We start from the raw sequence: 22878 nt of genomic DNA on the forward strand, positions 1-22878 counted from the left end.
GGGGGGGGGGGGCACGCTACATTGACCCCAGTGGGAAAGGCGGGAAAAGCCCAGAAGCACCCCCCGGGGAAACATGCAGAGAAATCTCTGCAGACGATGGAACCTTCAAAATGGCCTCTGATATGGCCCCACTCAAGTATAGCAGGAAGGCCCACACGGTGTGACCCAGAAGTGGAAAATACACGGGACAAAACACCTGCTCTGGTCAGCGCTCCCCCATCCCCTCCCTGAGGACCCCGTAAACTGGGGAAGGGTGTGCCCACACACACGCCCTTGGGCTCACAAACACACGGCTGCAGTGGAGACAAGGCCAGCCGCCGTCCGATCCATTGTACTGTTACCTGACGCAGATTCCTGGTCACTTTGACATCATGCCAGGCGTTGTCATTGAACTTGCCATTCACCGGTTCCACCAAGGCTTCGAAGGCCCCTGACCCCAAATTGATGACCAGGGAGACGGCTCCGTTTTTCAGTGCGAGGTTGACGTAGTCGGCCGATTTTCCCGTGTGAAGCATCAGTCCGTTCCTCTGGAGGGTCTTAAAAGACAGGGTGATTTCGTCACTGCTGCTCTGGATAGGGTTCTGAGACAAGTCGTAACAGAGGTATTCGGAACCCTTGAAGGTGGCGATATATTCTTCTTTTCCTGTGGGCGAGATCGCAAACAAAAAGGAAGATGGTCTCTGAATTGGCAATACGTGACTAAAGAATACTCCAAAGGGAAACCAGCCTCCTTGCTTTTGGGTTTTTGGTTTTTTTTTTGCTATGGTACTGTTTCTCTCTTTTGCAGGCTCCTCCTCCCCCTCCCATCCTCTTACTGTGGGGGTTCCCCAAGGTTCAGTGCTTGGTCCCCTTCTGTTCTCAATCTACACTCACTCCCTTGGTGACCTCATTCGCTCCCACGGCTTCAACTATCATCTCTACGCTGATGACACCCAGATCTCCATCTCTGCCCCTGCTCTCTCCCCCTCCCTCCGGGCTCGCATCTCCTCCTGCCTTCAGGACATCTCCATCTGGATGTCCGCCCGCCACCTAAAGCTCAACATGTCGAAGACTGAGCTCCTTGTCTTCCCTCCCAAACCTTGTCCTCTCCCTGACTTTCCCATCTCTGTTGACGGCACTACCATCCTTCCCGTCTCACAAGCCCCCAACCTTGGTGTCATCCTCGACTCCGCTCTCTCATTCACCCCTCACATCCAAGCCGTCACCAAAACCTGCCGGTCTCAGCTCCGCAACATTGCCAAGATCCGCCCTTTCCTCTCCATCCAAACCGCTACCCTGCTCATTCAAGCTCTCATCCTATCCCGTCTGGACTACTGCACTAGCCTTCTCTCTGATCTCCCATCCTCGTGTCTCTCTCCACTTCAATCCATACTTCATGCTGCTGCCCGGATTATCTTTGTCCAGAAACGCTCTGGACATATTACTCCCCTCCTCAAAAACCTCCAATGGCTACCGATCAATCTGCGCATCAGGCAGAAACTCCTCACCCTGGGCTTCAAGGCTCTCCATCACCTCGCCCCCCTCCTACCTCACCTCCCTTCTCTCCTTCTACTGCCCAGCCCGCACCCTCCGCTCCTCCACCACTAATCTCCTCACTGTACCTCGCTCTCGCCTGTCCCGCCATCGACCCCCGGCCCACGTCATCCCCCGGGCCTGGAATGCCCTCCCTCTGCCCATCCGCCAAGCTAGCTCTCTTCCTCCCTTCAAGGCCCTGCTGAGAGCTCACCTCCTCCAGGAGGCCTTCCCAGACTGAGCCCCTTCTTTCCTCTCCCCCTCGTCCCCCTCTCCATCCCCCCGTCTTACCTCCTTCCCTTCCCCACAGCACCTGTATATATGTATATATGGTTGTACATATTTATTACTCTATTTATTTATTTATTTATTTTACTTGTACATTTCTATCCTACTTACTTTATTTTGTTGGTATGTTTGGTTCTGTTCTCTGTCTCCCCCTTTTAGACTGTGAGCCCACTGCTGGGTAGGGACCGTCTCTATGTGATGCCAATTTGTACTTCCCAAGTGCTTAGTACAGTGCTCTGCACATAGTAAGCGCTCAATAAATACGATTGATTGATTGATTGATTGATTTTCTTGTGGTATTTGTTAAACTCTTACTATGTGCCAGGCACTGTTCTAAGCACCGGGGTCGATTCAAGGTAATCAGGTTGGACACGGTCCATGACCCACATGGGGCTTACAGTCTCACTCCCCATTTTACAGATGAAGGAACCGAGGCCCAGGGGAGTGACGTGATTTGCCCTAGGTCGCCCAGCAGACAAGTGGCGGAGCCGGGATTAGAACCCAGGTCTACCTGACTCTAAGGCCTTGGCTCTATCCACGAGGCCACACTGCCCTCCACCACCACCAAGTGTCCGATGGCCATCCATATTCACGGAGGCCCCCCATGATGGAGTCATCAACAATGGTCGCTAAAACTGACCTTATTGAAAATCTAATTCATTTTTAACAACCCTGCAAGAGCCCCAAGCAGAGGAACAGAGGAAACTCCTTATCTTCCTTCCCAGACCCCGCCCTACCTCCTTCCCCTCCCCATAGCACTTGTATATATTTGTAAAGATTTATTACTCTATTTATTTTACTTGTACATATTCACTATTCTATTCATTTTGTTAATGATGTGCACATAGCTATAATTCTATTCGTTCTGACGATCTTGACACTTGTCTATGTGTTTTTTTTAATTGTCTGTCTCCCCCTTCTAGACTGTGAGCCCGTTGTTGGTTAGGGACCATCTCTATATGTTGGCAATTTGTACTTCCCAAGCTCTTAGTACAGTGCTCTGCACATAGTAAGCGCTCAATAAATATGATTGAATGATTGAATGAATGAATGAAATGGCTCTCCTTCCCTCCAGGGCCTGACTCAGGTATGATAAAGTCAGTCAAATGTATTTATCGAGTGCTTAATGTGTGCACAGCACTATTCTATGCCCTTGGGAGAGTTCAGTGGAACAATATAACAGATACAGTCCCTGCACACAGTGAGCTTACAGTAACGTATCACTACTGTGCTAGATTCAGTGGACTCCACTGGGTCGGCTCTTCTCGGCCCATTACTTTTATGCTTGATTTTAATTTCAATCGGCTTTCGCATTCAAGAGTCTTTCGGGTGAAAAATCCAAGGTTCACATCCCGGGGAGCCCCTGGAATGTTGGGATGTGAGAGCGGGTAACGGGAAGGGGGTGGGAAATGGCTCCCTGCAGGTAAGACAATGTCCGCAGAGAACAGCATGTTCCCATTTCTTCCTCCGGGCTGACCTGATGGGACTGGACGAATCTGGGGGAGTCGGAAAGATCTTGGCTTTGGGCTGCCTTGGCAGGAGCAGCTGGCATTGCTGGGCCATTTGAGGTGGGCAGAGATTCTCCCGCTTTCCCTGGTGGGGAAGAGTGGGGAAGTTGGGTCTTAACATTTTCCTCCAATTTGGGATCATTACCAGCAGGGATTAGAACAGTGCCAGCACTTGGCACAGAGTAAGCACTTAACGAACACCATCATCATCACCAGGGATAAGAATGCCATGGCTTTCGGTTAGGAGCGACCATGGGAAGGGAGACTTGGAGATTCAGGGAAATCCATGCCCTCTTCCAGCCCCAGTCCTAGGTTGGCTGGTTGCCAGGGAGCCAAATGGACCCTGCATTCATTCATTCATTCAATCTTATTTATTGAGTGCTTCCTGTGTGCAGAACACTATACTAAGCACTTGGAAAGTATAATTCAGCAGCAGATAGAGTCAATCCCTACTTGAATGAACAGGTTTCCACCTCTGGAAATACCCAGGGCTAAAAATGGCAAGATTAGACAAGCCCTATCAAGGTATCCTTTCAAATTAAGGTGGTCAGAACCGTCAACAGAAGTTTCCTTCGACTGAAGTATTCATAATAGCATTGTTTAACATTATGAGCTTATTGTGGGCAGGGAATGTGTCTATCATTATATTATTCTCTCTCAAGTGCTTAGTATAGTGCTTTGCACACAATAACCACTAAGAAAATATGATTGACTGAATGAATGAGTACCTGGTCTCACTTCTGGAGAGGTAAGAGACACAATGGGGGTTTTGGGAATGGATAAATTTAGGAGATTGTGGGGGGTGTTTGTTCCTCTTTTTCTCCTCCATCTTCCTTCCCATAATCACAATCAATCAATCAATCTATGTATTTATTCAGTGTTTATTGTGCACAGAACACCAAAGTAAGCACTCGGGAGCATACACTGTAACAGTACAACAAGGAAGACGTGTTCCCTGCCCAGAAGGAGAATGCAATCTAGAGGGACAGACAGACAGCAATATAAAGAAATTATGCATATGGACACAAGTGCTATGGGGCTGAGGGAAGGGTGAATAATAAGGGGACAAATACAAGCGCAAGGGTGAATCCCTTGGTGATCCAACATGTTAAAGATGTCTAGAATAAACGTCAGGAGCAGGCCTGTCTTGTCATTCCTCTGGATAAGAACTCGATCTACATTCATTCATTTGTTCATTCAGTCGTATTTATTGAGCGCTTACTGTGTGCAGAGCACTGTACAAAGTGCTTGGAAAGTACAAGTCGGCAGCATATAGAGACAGTCCCTACCAAACAACGGGCTCACAGTCTGGATGTCTCTTCTGATAGCGTAGAAGCTCCCTGAGGGCTGGGAATGTGTCTTGTGCTGCTGCTGTACTTTCCCAAGCACTCAGTATAGTGTGTTGCACCTAGCAGGCATTTAACAAATACTATTATCACAGCCACACTCCTCCTCCTTTTCCTCCTACCCTCCAAGTGGTTTTAATGATGTAAAAGATATTTTCAGGAGTTTCATAGATACAGGCCTTTAGTTTAGACTAATCAGATCTCCTCCTCTAGGCTGTAAGCTTCTTGTGGACAGGGGACATGGTTACTGACTCTGTTGTATTCTCCCAAGAACCTAGGACAGTGCTCTGCCTATGGTGAGTTCTCAATGAATACCACCATCTGAATGATTTTCCAATCCATCTATTACCAAGGAATCCATCACCTATGCCCCATTTGAGAACATCGCCACTTCCCCTTCCCACAGAGAAATTACATGTGGAAGGGGAGGAGTTTGGATGATGCCATGCAAGGCCTCACTAAACGACCTGTACCTAGAGAGCATTCCACCACTGAGAGGGCTACAGTCTATTTTACTCTACTTGACCGCTGTTTCTATAGAAACAAGAACCTTCCTCTCAGAGCCCAACTAAACTCCAGTTCTGGGTCCTAATCCCAGAGTTCTCCTGCTTTTCCCAAGTGTGAAGGCTCCAGAAAAATCCATCAATGAATTGACCGCTGGTATTTATTGAGTGCTTACTATGTGCATGGCACTATAGTAAGCGTTTGAGAGAACACACCATAACAGAGTTGGTAGATAAGTTCCCTGTCTGAGACCAATGAATTCCACATCCCATAGGATGCTAAATTTGTTTTTGTTTGTTTGTTTGTTTTATGGTATTTGTTTAGCACTTACCCTTTGTCAAACGCTGTTCTAAGAGCCGGAGTAGATACAAGTTAATTAGGTTGGACACATTCCATGTCTAGCGTGGGGCTCACAGTCTAAGTAGGATTGGCATTTTCCTGCAGACTTTAATGTCAAGCTCCTCTCATTCCAGGGGTCCAGAAAAGACAACTTGGAGTACAGGCCTATTTATTGTGTGTGCCCAAGCAGCCAGAAAAATGGGCTGGCTTCCAAGTTCTGGACAATGGAACCGAGGATGTGCATTTGTTCCTCCCTGCAATTGGGATGCCTAAACACTTGCTATTACAAAGTATGAGGAAAAGGTCTCCTCTCCTCCTGCTTCAAAACCTTCCAATAGATCTAATGCCTGTTTACCTTCAAGTCACGATGCGTTTTGACATTAGTTTAGAGCTGACTTGGGTGCTGACCGTCCCGGGCAAATACTAAGGAGATAGTTAACTTCATAAGAGAAAGAAGAAGGGATGTATAAAAATAAATCCCACTGAACTGATCTATCAGCTCATCTCCTCCAAACTCACCTCACCAATCTATTCCAGACCAGCCTGTACAATCTGCTTCTCTAGCGCCATTTTACTTACTGGGCCTTGATCCCATCAATCTCAACACCCCTTTCCCACATCCTCCATCTGTCCTGAATCTTCCTCTCCCTCCATATACCCCAAACTACCCCTCCCCCGACCTTCAAAGCCTTGCTAAGGTCACATCTCCTCCAGAAGGTCTTCCCTGATTAAGGCCTTTTTTCCCTGACTCTCTCTCCCTTTTGTGTTGTCCATGCGCTCCAATCTGTGACCTTTGGGCACTTGGTATTCACCCTACCCTCAGCTCCACAGCACTCATGTCTGTGTCCATAACATTTATTTATATTAGTCTCCCAAGCTAGTCTGGAAGCTCCTCATGGGCAGGGATCATGTCTACCAATTCTGTTGTACTCTAGCCTCCTAAGTGCTTAGTACAGTGCTGTGTACACAGTAAGCGCTCACTAAATACCACTGATTGACTGACTGATTGACTGACTGGGGAACTTCTAATCCCAGCCCTCCCACTTGCCTGCTGAATAATAACAAATACCATTATTATTATTATTGCATTTATTAAGTACTTAATATGTGCAAAGCAGTGTTCTAAGCACTGGGAAGATCACAACGTGATCAGGTTGTCCCACAGGGGGCTCACAGTCCCCATTTTCCAGATGAGGTAACTGAGGCACAGAGAAGTTAAGTGACTTGCTCAAAATCATACAGCTGACAATTGGCAGAGCTGGGATTTAAACCCATGACCTCGGACTCCAAAGCCTGGGCTCTTTCCACTGAGCCACGGGGTCTTTGAGAGTGGTAATTGTGGATACCGACTCCACTTTTCCATACTCTCCCAAGCACTTAGAACAGTACTCCGCACATAGTAGGCACTCAATAAATACCAGTGATTGATTAAGTGACTTAACCTCCTTGGGTCTTCATTTCCTTAACTGTAAAATTGAGATTAAATATCTCTTCTCCCATCACCCCTTTGCCCTCACCATTTATAATAATAATAATGATGGCATTTATTAAGTGCTTACAATATGCAAAGCACTGTTCTAAGTGCTGATTTGAAGAGGAACTGGGCTTGAGGCGATTATGTTTTACCTGCCCCAACACCTAGCAGGGTGCTTGGCATATTGAAAGTGAATTGAAATGAAAGCAAATCCCCAAAACACCAAATGCATCCCAGCCACCATTCATCCCCAGAGATTCTCCGTGACACAAGTCCCCAGTGGGATAATAATAATCATGGTATTTGTTAAGTGCTTACTATGTGCTAAGCATTGTTCTAAGCACTGGGATAGATAAAAGGCAGTCAGGTTGTCCCTCGTGGGCCTCACAGTCTTACTCCCCATTTTCCAGGTGAGATAACTGAGGCACAGCGAAGGTAAGTGGCTTGCCCAAGGTCACACAGCAGACAAATGGTGGAGACGGGATTAAAACTCCCGTCCTGTGATTCCCAAGCCCGGGCTCTTGCCACTAAGCCATGTTGCTTCTCTAGCCACGCTGTTAAGGAAATAACCCACACCTATCATTCTGGGATTTGCACCAGAATCAGAAGGAGAGTGGCCTAGTGGATAGCGTCCGGGCCTGGGCATCAGAAGGACCTGGTTTCTCATCCCGGCTCCACCATTTGTCAGATGTGTGACCAGGGGCAAGTCACTTCACTTCTTTGAACTTCAGCTACCTCATCTGTAAAATGGGGATGAAGACTGTGAGACCCTATGTAGGACAGGGACTATGTCTAACCCGATTAGCTTGTATGTACTCCGGCGCTTAATACATTGCCAGACGCATAGTAAGCACTTAACAAATATCATTAAAAACAAAAACAACGACAAGAAAAACTAACACATTCTCTTGCCCTCAGTTACTTATGCAAAGATCATTTCGCCAAAGACAGACCCTAATTTGCTGACCGAAGATTTTCGTTTCCCCACTACTCACCAAGATGGGATTAGTACAGCTTGTACTGGGCTTCGGAAGCACTAATAAACAAGGAGCAATTTTCTGGTCCTAATTATCTCCCGTTAAAATAGGTATTGCATAACAACAGCTGTGGCCGAGGTGAACCAGGAACCCAGCATTCTCTGGTTAATGAGGTTTATAAAAGTGGACTGAGGTGTCTGATTGGGAGGGGCTGCATTTTGTTTCTGCAGAACTCTCCCAAGATATAAGAATGGGGATTTGAGGTTAGGGTCTGCAGAGGGTAAGAAATGGGCAGGGAGCAAAGAGTTATCTGAGAAGAAGATGCAGGCTTTATCCTGAATCTGCCAGCGATAAACCTTTCCCCCGACTCCTCTCTCTCTCAATCAATCGTAGGTGCATGGGCAGAGCAGAGGCCTGGTACCTGATTACTTTGTATAAATCCCAGAGCTTAGAACAGTGCCTGGAACATAGTAAGCGCTTAACAAATATTATTAAAAAAAATCAGGAGGATCTGGGTTTTAATCCCTGCTCCAACTCCTGTCCGCTATGTGACCTTGGGTAAATCACTTTGCTTCTCTGTGCCTCAGTTCCTTCATCCACAAAATGAGGATTCAATGCTTGGTCTCCCATCTACTTGAACTGGGAGCCCCATGTACAATCTGAGTATCTTGTAGATACTCCAGTTCCTAATACAGTGCTTGGCATATAATAATAATAATAATAATTTTGGTATTTGGTAAGCATTACTATGTGCAAAGCACTGTTCTAAGCTCTGGGGAGGATACAAGGTAACCAGGTTGTCCCATGTGGGGCTCACAATCTTAATCCCCATTTTACAGATGAGGTAACTGAAGCACAGAGAAGTGAAGTGACTTGCCCAAAGTCACACAGCTGACAAGCGGTGGAGCCGGGATTTGAACCCATGACCTCTGACTCCCAAGCCCTTGCTCGTTCCACTGAGACACACTATAGTTAGCGCTTAATAAATACCACAATTATTAGGAGAGGTGACCCCTGCCTTCAAGGAGGTGGGGTGACTTCCAGGGTCCCTTTCATCTCTGTTGAGCAGTGGGTAATACCTCAGTGAGGTGTGTTGCCTTACAAAGCACAAAACACGCCCCCCCCCCCCCCCCCCCCCCCCCCCCCCGCCCCGACAACATGGAGAGAGCAAAATGACAATGGCCCAAGTCACTGAATAATAATTGTGGTATTTGTTAAGCCCCTATTATGTGCCAAGCACTATTCTAAGTTCTGGGGTAGATACAAGGTAATCAGATTGCCCCGTGTGGGGCTTACAGTCTTCATTCCCATTTTCCAGATGAGGTAACTGAATTACAGAGAAGTTAAGTGACTTGCCCGAAGTCACACAGCAGACAGGTGGCAGAGCCAGGATTAGAATCCACATCCTCTGACTCCCAAGCCCATATTTTACTTGTACATATTTATTCTATTTATTTTATTTTGTTAATATGTTCTGTTTTGCCGTCTGTCTCCCCCTTCTAGACTGTGAGCCCGCTGTTGGGTAGGGACTGTCTCTATATGTTGCCAACTTGTACTTCCCAAGTGCTTAGTACAGTGCTCTGCACACAGTAAGCGCTCAATAAATACGATTGAATGAATGAATGAATGAATGTCCTTTCCACTAAACCACACTGCCTCTCTGAAGAAAGGGCCAAACAGCCCAACCAAAGTGACAGCCATCAGAAACCTTGCAGGTTATCTCCAAGGCTCCATCAGTTAATCTTATGGAATTCACTGAGCACTTACTGTGTACAGAATAATGTACTAAGTATTTGGGAGTGTCTGATAGAGTTGAGAGAAAAGCTCCCTGCCCTTGAGGAGTTTTCAGTCTAGTGGAGCCCAAGATTTGAGATTTGTTTTCCAGGACCTTGCCGTTGGTGATCCTGTCCTGTTATCGGCTGTGGAGCATAGTTTGGCATGGCACTGTTGAAACTATTTCCTTTGTTCATTTCCAATCTCGCCACTTTATATCCCTGAATTCCTCCTTCGGTGTTTCTGGGCCCCCTAAATATTTAAGGACTTGGAATCTCCTGTAGCACTTATATAATAATAATAATAATAATAATAATAATAATAATAATAATAATAATAATAATAATAATAATAATAAATATAATAATGATGGGTTTTTTTCAGCACTTACTATGTGTCAAGCACTGATCTAAGTACTGGGGTAGATACAGGCTAATCAGTTTAGGGGAAGCAGCGTGGCTCAATGGAAAGAGCCCGGGCTTTGGAGTCAGAGGTCATGGGTTCAAATCCCGGCTCTGCCAATTGTCAGCTGTGTGACATTGGGCAAGTCACTTAACTTCTCTGGGCCTCAGTTACCTCATCTGTAAAAATGGGGATTAAGACTGTGAGCCCCTCGTGGGACAACCTGATCACCTTGTAACCTCCCCAGCACTTAGAACAGTGCTTTACACATAGTAACCATTTAATAAATGCTATCATTATTATTATTATTATTAGACACAATCCCTATCCCACATGGGGCTCACAGTCTTAGTCCCCATTTTACAGATGAGGGAACTGAGGCCCAGAGAAGTGAAGTGATTTGCCCAAGGTCACACTACAGACATGTGGAAGAGACAGGATTAGAACCCATGTCCTTCTGACTCCCAGACTCGGGCTCTATCCGTTAGGCCATGCTGTTTTCTTAAGTTCCCTATTAAATCCTCCTATCTGTAAATTATTTCAGTGGGGGTCTTTTTTTTTTAAATAGCACTTGTTGAGCGCTTACTGGGTGCCAGACACTGTTTTAAGCACTGGAGTAGATACAAGCTAATCAGGTTGGGCACAGTCCATGTCCCACATGGGGCTCACAGTTCTAATTCTGAAATTTTACCACTGAGGGAACTGAGGCATAGAGAAATGAAGTGACTTAGAAAACACATGGCTGAGCCGGGATTAGAACACAGGTCCTTCTGACTCCCAAATCTGGGCTCTATCCACCAGGCAATACTGCTTCTCTGTCAAATGCTGCCTTCCCCTACTATACTATAGGTTATTTAAGGGTAGAGATCTTGTCTACTAACTCTGGTACTCTCGCAAACACCAATTACTGTGTTGTGCACACTTTTGTGCTTCTGCAGCTCAGTGAACTGAATGATTACTCAATGAATCAATCAAATTAAACATGTCCAAAACAGAACTCCTTATCTCCCCACCCAAACCCCATCCTTCCCCTGTCTTTCCCAACATGGTAAAAAATAGCCCGATTCTCGGTATTAATTCAATCATATTTATAGAGTGCTTACTGTGTGCAAAGCACTGTACTAAGTGCTTTGGAGAGTACAATACGACAATAAACAGACACATTTCCCACCCACAACAAGCTTTCAGTCTTTTCTAGAGTTTAGTTTTCTGTATCTCACAGTTCTGTAACCTTGGCGTTTCTCTTGATTCTTCACTCTCATTCAACCCACATATTCAATCTGCTACCGAATCCTATCCTACCTTCACGATATTGTGAAAATCTGCCCTTTCCTCTCCATCCAAATTACTACCAGGCAGATCCAAGCACTTATCTTATCCCACCTTGCCTCTTTGCTGACCTCCCTGACTCCTATCTCTTCCCACTCCAGTCAATAATTTTTAAGCTATTTGTTAAGCGCTTACTATGTGCCAGGAACTGTACTAAGCACTGAGGTAGATACACGATAGTCAGATTGGACACAGTCCATGTCACAACAGGGGCTCACAGCCTTGATCCTCACTTTACAGATGAGGTAACTGAGGCTCAGAGAAGTATAGTGATTTGTCTAGAGTCATGCAGTAGACAAGTGGCAGAGCCGGGATTAGAACTCAGGTCTTTCTGACTCCTAGGCCTGGGCGCTATCCACTCGACTATGTGGTTTCTTCACTCTGCCACCTGAATCATTTTTCTGAAAAAGCATTCAGTTCATGTCTTGCTACTCCTCAAGAACCACCAGTGGCTGCCCACCTGCCTCTGCATCAGACAGAAACTCCTTACCATTGGCTTTAAAGTGCTCGATCTATTTACCCCATCCTACATCACTTCACTAATCTCTGGTCATTTTTGACCTTGAATTTGGGACTTTTGGCCATTTGACATTCAACCTACCCTCCTCCCCTCCCCCCAGCACTTATGTCCACATCTACAAATTAAATATCATAAATTCTTTCTACATATATTAGTGTCTGCCTCCCCCTCTCAACTGTAAGCTCGCTGTGGGCAGGAAATCTGTCTACCAACTCTGTTGCATTGTACTCTCCCAAGTACTTTGGGAGTAAGCGCTCAATGAATAGCACAGATTGACTGACTGATTTTTCAGGTTCAACTTGTTATGAAAGCGAATGCCCTGCTATCTGTCCGGAATAAGGAGAAGGGAGACTAGAAAACCGTCTTCTTCTTTCCCCATCTGGTCTCCTCCTTTCCCACTGCCTGGAGTCTAATCAGCGTTTTTTAAAGAGAACCTGCCCTGTGCTAAGCACTGTACAACAAGCATGGGAGACTGCAGCAGAAACAAGAAGCGGGCCCTGCCCTCAAGGAGCTTATGATATAGGGGAGACACAGGATCACAGAAAATGAAATCTGGAGAAAAAAAGGAGTAATGCGGGAAGCAGTATGAACACACCGAGATGACGTGTTCACGAAACTGGTTTTCACTACACCGAAAACATTTTTCACTCAGCGTATTTTTACTTTCAACTATTTTTTAATGAGTTGTATGTATGCAAAAATAACTATCTTTCATGAAAAAATGAATGCTGTCTGTCCAGAAAGGTTTTTCCTTATTTTGAAGCTGCTACAGGAAGCATATTGACAAAGCGAATGCCGTGAACCTGAAATAATGAAGTGAATTCTACATTAGAAATCATGCTTGGTCCATCGATCATAAAAGTTTTCTTAATAGAGGGCATTTTCATCAAAACTCTCAAAAATCAAATAACACTTCTAGAACATGGCAAAGTAATTAAGGTTACATATGTTCTTCACTCTGGGTAGTTTTTCGAGGGTGATTTTTTTTTTGGCAGACAGCCTGAGCTATTTCTTCTTCAATTCAATATTTCCTACTGATTGTTTTTGGTCTTCTTAAGTCAATAAATCTTTCAGGCTCCTTGATAAGACTGTCTCCCCACTGAGAGGTTACCAATGACTTTCAAACAAATTCTGCAGTAATTCTATTAAAATACATGAAGATTAACAATATGTTAAAATAAATCTGTGGTGAAGCAGTATTGAGCCAAGCCAGTCCAAAAGTGATTAGACTTAAAATCATCTGCCATTTGTATTGGATTTCACTGCTCGGTTTCTCATTAATTTCTGCTATTTTTTTTTTCTTAACAAGGCCAGGGTTCCGGACAGGGCAGCGTCGATGGTCTTAATTCTATCTGGTCGATCGTTTGCCCTGGGTTTGGTGATTTAAACCAAGAGGTACCCTAGAGCCAATCACAGAGCACTGGTAGAAGGAGACCGTTTTCAATCAGTCGATCGAGGATGTTTACTGAGCGCTTACTGTGTGCAGGGCACTGTACTAAGTGCTTAGAAGAGTGCAGTGTATCAGAATTGGAAGACATGTTCCACAGTTCAGCTTCTTTGTGGGCTGCGCATCCATCAGTCAATCAATCAATCGTATTTATTGAGCACTTACTGTGTGCAGAGCACTGTATTAAGCGCTTGGGAAGTACAAGTTGGCAACATATAGAGACAGTCCCTACCCAACAGTGGGCTCACAGTCTAGAAGATCAAGACTATTTGATCAATTGATCAAGACTATTTACTGAGCTCCTATTTGTCCCAGGAGTAGTACAGTGTTGAATGCCATATGGCACACAAGGCTAAGCATTCATTCATTCATTCATTCAATCATTTATTGAGTGCTTACTATGTGCAGAGCACTGTACTACTACTACTAATAATGATAATAATGATGGTATTTGTTAAGCGCTTACTATGTGCCAAGCACTGTTCTAAGCACTGGGGCAGGTCCCACATAGGGCTCACAGGCTTCATCCCCATTTTACAGATGAGGCAACTGAGGTACAGATAAGTTGGGTGACTTGCTCAAGGTCACACAGCAGACAAGTGGCAGAGGCGGGATTGGAACCCTTGACCTCTGACTCCCAAGCCCGGGCTCTTTCCACTGAGCCACACTGCTAAGCACTTGGGAGATCCAGTGATAGTAATTAGGGTATTTGTTAAGTGCTTATTATGTGTCAAGCACTGTTCTAAGCACTGGGGTAGATACAAGGTAATCAGATTGGACGCAGTCCCTGGCCCACGTGGGGCTCCCAATCTTAATCCCCATTTTACAGATTAGGTAACTGAGGTCCAGAGAAGTGAAATGACTTGCCGAAGGTCACACAGCAGACACGAGGCAGAGCCGGGGTTAGAACCCAGGTCCTTCTGACTCCCAGGCTATCCATTAAAGCCACAAGAGAATTAGTAGGCCCCTCCTGAGGTCACACCTGGAGAGTTTCCAGTACTCTACCAGTCTTGACTTTGGAAGGGAGAGTCAAGCAGGAGCATATCCATTCCATTCCTAACTTGGGCAGTGGCTAGTGAGAAGCAGGGTGGCTCAGTGGAAAGAGCACAGGCTTTGGAGTCAGAGGTCATGGGTACAAATCCCGGCTCTGCCAATTGTCAGCTGTGTGACTTTGGGCAAGTCACTTAACTTCTCTGTGCCTCAGTTGCCTCGTCTGTAAAATGGGGATTGACTGTGAGCCCCCTGTGGGATAACCTGATCACCTTGTAACCTCCCCAGCGCTTAGAACAGTGCTTTGCACATAGTAAGCACTTAATAAATGCCATTATTATTATTATTATTAGTGAGTGGAAGGTGATCTGCTACAAGTCAAAACTCCCCTGTGCTGAACAGCAGCAGCATGAGAGTCTAGGGCAGAGACTCGAGTTTACTATGTGGAAGGAGGCAGTGGTAAACCACTCCTGGATTTTTACCAAGAAAACTCTGTGGATATACAACCAGAATGATTGCAGATGGCAGTGGGACGGTCTGGGAGAGTACAGTGCTCTGCACATAGTAAGCGCTCAATAAATACGATTGATGATGATGATGTGTCCATGGCATCGCCATGGGTTGGAGATGACTCGACGGCATAAGACAGAACCAGTAGATTTGATCCCCGTGGGTGGGACCTTTTTGTCCCTGTTCATCATCAGACCATAGTTCCGTTCCCCCATAGCCTACACATCCATCAGTCGATCAACGAATCAAGAGTTTTTACTGAGCTCCCACACCACCCCAAGAGTAGCAGAACACAGAGCACCAAACATAGCATGGGGCTATGCACTTGAGAAAGTACAAAAGAATTAGTAGAGATGTGTTCCCTGTCTTTGGTGAGCATGAAATCTAGCTGGAGAAATGGACATTTATCTAGCTCCATGGAATTGGGGCCTGCAGAGGTTAAGTGGAAAAAAGATTAAGTTAGGTTACCTCAACTCACAGACGAGGCTTTTTTTTTTTTACCATCAATCTCTTTCCCACACTACCCACCATTTCTCAGAACGCTGTAATGAACAGTTTTTCTTGATATCACAAAATCTTGTGTGCTTCCTCTCTTCTATGAAAAAAAAATCTGTAAAGCTACAGGCATAAGACCGTATCACTGAAATGATCAAATAATCCTTTCAGGCTTTCCAGAATTCTGTTTTTGTACCTGTCTCCATTCCGACCGAGTAGCCCTGGCAGCTTGGGGGAGCAGAGTACCGAGGTAAGCCCTCGGAGAAAGGACGGCATCCTGCATTTTGGGAGGTGTCTACTCAATGTCTAGTACTGGAGATGGACGCATCATCCAAAGTGAAGCAACGAGAATCAGATCGGTAAAAGCAACTCTCCGCATGCCTAAACGGGAACAGGTTCCTGAGGGAAGTATTTCGATTTCAGATTCCTGGTCATAGATGGCTGAGGCTTATCAGACCGTCTTGAAACCAACAAGGCAGGCCTAGATCAAGAAGCCTGAATTGTGAGGGGGAAGAAAGACAGCTATTCACACTCCAGTCTCACATGGGCACCGAGGAAGGCAGACTTCATGGTCCCCGGCCTATGTTTAGAGTCTGGGTGAGATTCTGTCAGACGCTGACGTCACCTCTCAAATGTTTGTGAGATTTAAAGGTAACTCTTGTCTCCGCTTTTTTCTTTTAATTGATGTTTGTTAAGAATTGACTACGTGCCGGGCACTGTACTAAGCTCTGGGGTAGACAGAAGATAATCAGGTTGGATTCAATCCATGTTCCATATGGGGCTCACAGTCTTAGTCTGAATTTTCCAGATGAGGGAACTGAGGCATGGAGAAGCCTTGGAAGGCATGGAGAGACTTGGCATTTGTTAAGGGCTAACTATGCACCAAGCACTGTACTAAGCACTGGAGAAGGCACAGCATATGCAGATGGGACATAATCCCTGTCCCACATTGGGTTCACAGTCTAAGTAGGAGGGAAAACAGGTAGACTTTTTTCCATATGAGGAAAGTGACTTGTCCAAGGTCACACAGCCAGCTGGAGGTGGAGCCGGCACTAGAACCCAGGGCCTTTGACTCCTAGGAAGGAATGACTGGTCATTTCCAGCCACATCCACACACACACAGACCACATCAGCATCTTCAACCTCACTGCTGAATAGTGAATGAGTCGATGAATTTTATTTTTAATCTTGCCAGTGTTTGAGGGTCCCTTGGAGAAAGGTGTTTTTCTCTTCACTGCCTAAGAGAGAGAACAGAGCCAACTGAGGCAAGTGACAGAGAGAGTTGGTGGCTTGACCCTTCTGGGTGACAACCCCAAAACGGGCAAAGGGCATGACGGGACCAGCAGAATTTTGGCCACCAGGTCTCGACTCTGCTCATCTCACTTGCTGGGAACAGGGAGGAAAATCTCGCTTTCTCTCTTGCACGTAATATGTGATTTGCTTCTGTCTCGAGTTGCTAGTATAATTTTGTTTTTTTTTGCATAAAACTGGAAGGTAAATAAACGCAGTCTCCCACTCCATAAGATGCCGAGAGCCTTAAAGTTTATTCCAAATGGAGAACACGTCAGAGATTCCACCGACGTTTGTAGTGAGCTCTTCACCTTTACCCATTAACAGAATAATCACCTCCTTGGTTGTTTCCCAAAAAGCGCAAGTGAAGTTTTCTCTCTCTCTCTTTTTTTTTTAACATGTGTGCTAACAGGACCTTCAACGGTGTTTTTGGTAATTGCAAATACCTTAATTGAAACCGTGTTTAAAATGGTCTGATTTTTACAAGCCCGGGGTCTGTTTTCTTTTCTCGAGCCTCTTTTTTCTGGCAAAGCAAACAAACGTCTGATTGTTCCTCCCGGGGTCTGGATTTTCTAGGTTGCTATAGCAACTGGAAGCCAAGGACTAACGACCGGCCAGCTTTAAAGTTGGCTTGCAGAGAGGGACGGAGAGTCGAAGGGACAGGGGAAAGACGCTATTAGACTCTCCGCTCTTCATCCCAGGGTGTAGCGATGCCCTGGAAACCCAGCTGAGCTACTGATTCCTGGCTAGAATATAGGGCTCCATCAGTGGATCATCTTTTGATAATCATTTCTGTAGACCGAAGAGCCATCGTTGGGATTGAGCTATTATTGCCTGACCTGAGCTCTTTGGAGATAACAACAGAGGAAAAAGGCGCACCGTCTGATGCGGGAGACAGGCGGGTAGAAATTATTTACAAGTAGTGGGAGCCAGTGGACAGCAATCTTAAGAAGCAAGAGAACAGCCCTTGAAAAAATGGGCAAAAATAGTTGCAATTATTCAATCAATCATTCAACCGTATTTATTGAGTGCTTACAGTGTGCAGAGCACTGTACTAAGCGCTTGGGAGAGCAAGCAGCGTGGGTCAGTGGAAAGAGCCCGGGCTTTGGAGTCAGTGGTCGTGGGTTCATATCCCGGCTCCACCACTTATCAGCTGTGTGACTTTGGGCAAGTCACTTAACTTCTCTGGGCCTCAGTGACCTCATCTGTAAAATGGGGATGAAGACTGTAAGCCCCCCATGGGACAACCTGATCACCTTGTTAACCTCCCCAGCACTTAGAACACTGCTTTGCACATAGTAATTGCTTAATAAATGATATTATTATTATTATTATTAATACGGTGGCTTGGTAATAATGACGACTATGGTATTTACTAAGTATCTACTATGTGCCAAGCACTGTACTAAGTGCTGGGGTAGATACAAGGTAATCATGTTGTCCCATATGGATCTCACAGTCTTAATCCCCACTTTTACAGATGAGGTAACAGAGGCACAGAGAAGTTAAGTGGTTTGCCCAAGGTCACACAGCAGACAAGTGGCAGAGCTGAGATTATAGCAACATGGCCTAGTGGAAAGAGCACAGTCCTGAGAGACAGAGGATCTGGGCTCTAAGCCTGACTCCGCCACGTGCCTGCAGTGAGACTTTGGGCAAGTCACTTCTGTTCTCTTCCTGAAGACTGTAAACTCCTTGTGGGCAGGAATTACTGAGAACAGCAGCCAGAGCACGCTGCCTCCTCTCCAAAACCTCGGGGAGACCGTGGCTGTGGTCATGAGCTCTGAGCCATGAAGGGCTTGAAATTCTGTTTCTTTAGCCACAGTGCTCTACTGATCTCTGTTTTTTGTCTTTCTGTTGTCTTAGTGTTTTGAATCATCTCTTCGCATGTCTCTCTCTAACCAGTTGTCTCTCCCCCTTTTCATTTTTAGATTGTAAGCCTCCCGAGGGACAGGGATAGTTTCTCATTCCCACTTGTGTGGGTTTTGCCAATTCTTAATATGGTGCTCTGCATGGAGTAGGTGCTTAATAAATACCATTACTTCCACCTCCAACTCCATTCTATTGTAATAATAATAATGATGGCATTTGTTAAGCACTTACTGTGTGTAAAGCACTGTTCTAAGCACTGGGGAGGTTACAAGGTGATCAGATTGTCCCACGTGGGGCTCACAGTCTTCATCCCCATTACACAGGTGAGGGAACTGAGGCACAGAGAAGTTAAATGACTTGCCCAAAGTGACACAGCTGACAGTTGGCAGAGCTGGGATTTGAACCCATGACCTCTTACTCCAAAGCCCGGGCTCTTTCCACTGAGCCATGCTGCTTCTCTATTGTACTTTCCCAAGTGCTTAATACAGTGCTTGCCACACAGTCGGTGCTCAATAAATACCAGTGATGGATCCATTCTCTGTGCCTCATTTACCTCATCTGTAAACTGAGGATTCAATACCTGCACTGCCTCTCCAAAGAGTAGGGATTAGAACCCAGGTCTTCCGATTCCTGAACCAGGGCTCTTTCCACTAGGCCATGCTGCTTCCCATTGTTCTTATTATCATCCTCTAGATGCTCCGGTAAAGTCTGGGAAGCTGGGGGCGGGATTTTTGGCTAAAATGAAACATGGCCACAATGGATTATGGCTGAGTCAGCAGAATCTACTCATCGGCCACCATGATTTCAGCCAAAAAGCTTCCAGAATCCAAGCTGTTGGAAATTCAACAACAGAGCCCTTTCAGAAGGGAAGGGAGCTTTTCTCGTGGACTTATTTCTGGGTTCCCCCAGGTATGATCAGGTGTGAATGGACCCTCCCTGCTCCTTCCCCCTCTCCCAAACAGAAGCACCTGACATCCGTTTGACTTCGAAAATGCCACAGACCTAAAAGACCGACGGCAAACTCTGGGTGACATCAGTACGCGAATAAACGGATGCATCTTCCTCTCCATCGATCGGATCAATACTAAATGACTGGCAGATATTGGGAGCTGTACATTCTCACCGCGGTAATTAGCTATCATTAAATATTCAACCCATGCTCCGCTGAAACAGGAATTTGGAGAAAAATCTCCTTTTTCAAAGGGCAATTTCGTATGGCGGTATCAATTCTGCTGGCCTAATTGCTGTTACAGTCTGAGAAGTTAATGCAGTGCAGATAATCAAAGCTATTCTACTGAAAGTTTTCTTACTAGGGAATTTTTTTTTTAGGTATAATTGCTTATGTTGAGCTCAGCAGAATAAAACCTGATAGGTAATTCAAATCAAATTAGTAGGCAGTCTTCTGCTGTCCCCTTTCCAAATCATGCCGTATTTTACTCATCCATTCCTGCAGTGATTCAGGTGATTTTGCTTTCCTATCTTGGGAAGCAGTGTGGCCTAATAGATAGAGCCCAGGCCTTGGAGTCTGAAGGTCATGGGTTCTAATCCCAGCTCTGCCACTGGTCTGCTGTGTGACCTTGGGCAAATCACTTCACTTCTCTGGGCCTCAATTACCTCATCTGTAAAACGGGGATTGATACTATGAGCCCCACGTGGGACCAACCCGACTGGCTTGTATCCACCCCAGTGCTTAGTACAGTGCCTGGCAGAGTAAGCGCTTAACAAATACCAGAATTATAATTATTATTATTAAGTGGTGAAGTCACATTAGAACCCAGGTCCTTCTGACTGTCAGGTCCAAGTTCTGTCCATTATGCCATGCTGCTTTGCCATTAATAAGAAAAGATGTGAGAGCTGCCTAGAGAAGCAGTGTGGCTTAGGGGAAAGAGCCCGGGTTTGGGAGTCAGAGGGTGTGGGTTCTAATCCCGGCTCCGTCACTTATCAGCTCTGTGACTGGGCAAGTCACTTAGCTTCTCTGTGCCTCAGTTATCTCATTTGGAAAATGGGGATTAAGGTGGTGAGCCCCACGTGGGCCAACCTGATTACTCTGTGTCTACCCCAGGGCTTAGAACAGTGCTTGGCACATAGTAAGCACTTAACAAATACCATTATTATTATTATTATCATTATAAAACCACTTACCAAATGACACAAGGAAAACCCTTGGGTTTCTCCTACCACCCTCTTCACTGACTGTGTCCACATGGAAATAGCCATCTGCATATGTAATTCCTGAAGGTAATTAGACGTCTTAAAAGTGTACATTTCGCTTCCATCTAATGAGATTGAGCCATGTTTGGTTCTGGATGATTACATTGAAAAACGAGAATGGCAGGTAAATTTGTGTCCTTTTACTCTGACCGAGGGGGCTGTAGCATCCTGTTCAGTGAGGATAACAATGCGTAATTGGACTTGGGAAGACGGGGTTTCACTTAAATCGGAACGGGAGTGTTGGCTACATCACGGTTCTCAGACGTGCTAATTGCGACAGGAAACAGGATGGGAATGAGCACATCTGACTGGTTGTTCAGAGGGGGCAGACCATGCTAGATTTGTCTGGGAATCTGAGGTCAGAAAGCAGCATAGCTCTAGAGAGAAGCAGCTTGGCTCTAGTGGCTAGAGCCCGGGCCTGGGAGTCTGTAGGACCTGGGTTCTAATCCAGCTCCACCACCTGTCTGTTGTGTGACCTCGGGCAAGCCGCTTCTCTTCTCTGTGCCTCAGTTCCTTCATCTGAAAAATGGGGAGGAAGACTGTGAGCTCCACTGTTTCCAACCTGATTAGCTCGTATCTACCCCAGCGCTTGGAACGGCACAGAACAAGTGCTTAACAAATATCATTTAAAAAAGAAATAAGAATGAAAATCACAATGTAATAATAATAATAATGATGGCATTTGTTAAGTGCTTACTATGTGCAGAGCACTGTTCTAAGCGCTGGGGGGAATACAAGGTGATCAAGTTGTCCCACGTGGGGCTCACAGTCTTAATCCCCATTTTCCAGATGAGGGAACTGAGGCTCGGAGAAGTGACTTGCCCAAGGTCACACAGCAGACATGTGGCGGTGTCGGGATTTGAATCCATGACTTCTTACTCCAAAGCCCAGGCTCTTTCCACTGAGCCACGCTGTGGGCGCAAACCACTGGACTGGGTGACCACCACCTCCCTTGGCCTTCTGGACCACAGAGCATCTAGTGACACTTGAAAAACGTCACTCAAAAAGCGTTCTGTCAAAACTCCACGGCTCAGTGGCTCATTCCACTGAGCGACGGAGGTTGCCATTGACAATCGATATGGTCTCTCAACTTCCTTTACTTTCTTCAAGGGTGAGCTGAGATTTCTTTCTCGAGTTTCCCGCTGTGCCCTCTTTCCCGAAAGATCCTGCTGTTCTGTTCAGCTGCATCCAGAACCATGATGGCCACATTTTCCAGAATGACGGAAAAGCAAACGGGCCGAGAAGCTTCCTGCTGCTATCGACTTCACCTTCAGTGAAGTAACTTCTACTTCACAAGCCCTTAGTACAGTGCTCTGCACACTGTAAGCGCTCAATAAATACGATTGAATGAATAATAATAATAATAATGATGATAATAATAATATCAGAATGCTGAACTAGGAGCCTGCTGATTTCAGGGCACTGAACTGAGCACTTGGGCTCTTCTTGGGCTCTAGGTAGCTGCTATGTGCAAAGTGCTTTACTGGACGCCTTCTGTAAGCAGAGCAGTATGCTGGGTTTTTACCATGTGCAAAACTGGATTCTTTGTGCACATACTAGTCCCTTGAGTAAAGACCTGGTCCCTGCCTGGGGAATAATAATAATGATAATAGCATTTGTTATTCATTTCCTATGTGTCTATCGTGGTCCTAAGCACCCTGGGGTAGATACAAGGTAATCAGGTTAGACACAGTCCTTGTCCCATGTGGGTTTACCATCTTAATCCCCATTTTACAGAAGAGAAGTGACTTGCCCAAGGTCACGCAGCAGAAAAGTGGAGGAGCCAGGATTAGAATACAGGTCCTTCTGAGTCCCATACCAGTGGTGGAGCTGGCAATGCAGTGGAGGAAACAATAATGGAAGACCTACAGTGGGAGTGGTTTAGTGGAAAGAGTCTGGGCTTGGGAGTCAGAAGTCGTGGATTCGAATCCCAGCTCTGCCACCTGTCACACAGAGAAGCAGCATGGCTCAGTGGAAAGAGCACGGGCTGGGGAGCCAGAGGTCATGGGTTCTAATCCCGGCTCTGCCACTCGTCAGCTTGTGACCTTAGGCAAGTTACTTAACTTCTCTGGGCCTCAGTTCCCTCATCTGTAA

The 22878-nt window shown here is 45.8% G+C and overlaps 1 protein-coding gene across 21 annotated transcripts in view; it reads right to left on the reverse strand.

Moving 5' to 3' along the window:
• The window catches only part of NRXN1 (neurexin 1), a 683270-nt gene that overhangs the window by 420338 nt on the left and 240054 nt on the right, over window positions 1-22878 (reverse strand). For all 21 annotated transcript variants that reach the window (XM_038751823.1, XM_038751829.1, XM_038751832.1 and 18 more), the window contains one exon: window positions 342-643. In XM_038751823.1, coding sequence (XP_038607751.1) covers window positions 342-643 — 302 coding nt within the window. The remainder of the gene's footprint in view (window positions 1-341; window positions 644-22878) is intronic.

The sequence above is a fragment of the Tachyglossus aculeatus genome, chromosome 9 (genome assembly GCF_015852505.1).
Source record: "Tachyglossus aculeatus isolate mTacAcu1 chromosome 9, mTacAcu1.pri, whole genome shotgun sequence".
Taxonomy (NCBI): domain Eukaryota; kingdom Metazoa; phylum Chordata; class Mammalia; order Monotremata; family Tachyglossidae; genus Tachyglossus; species Tachyglossus aculeatus.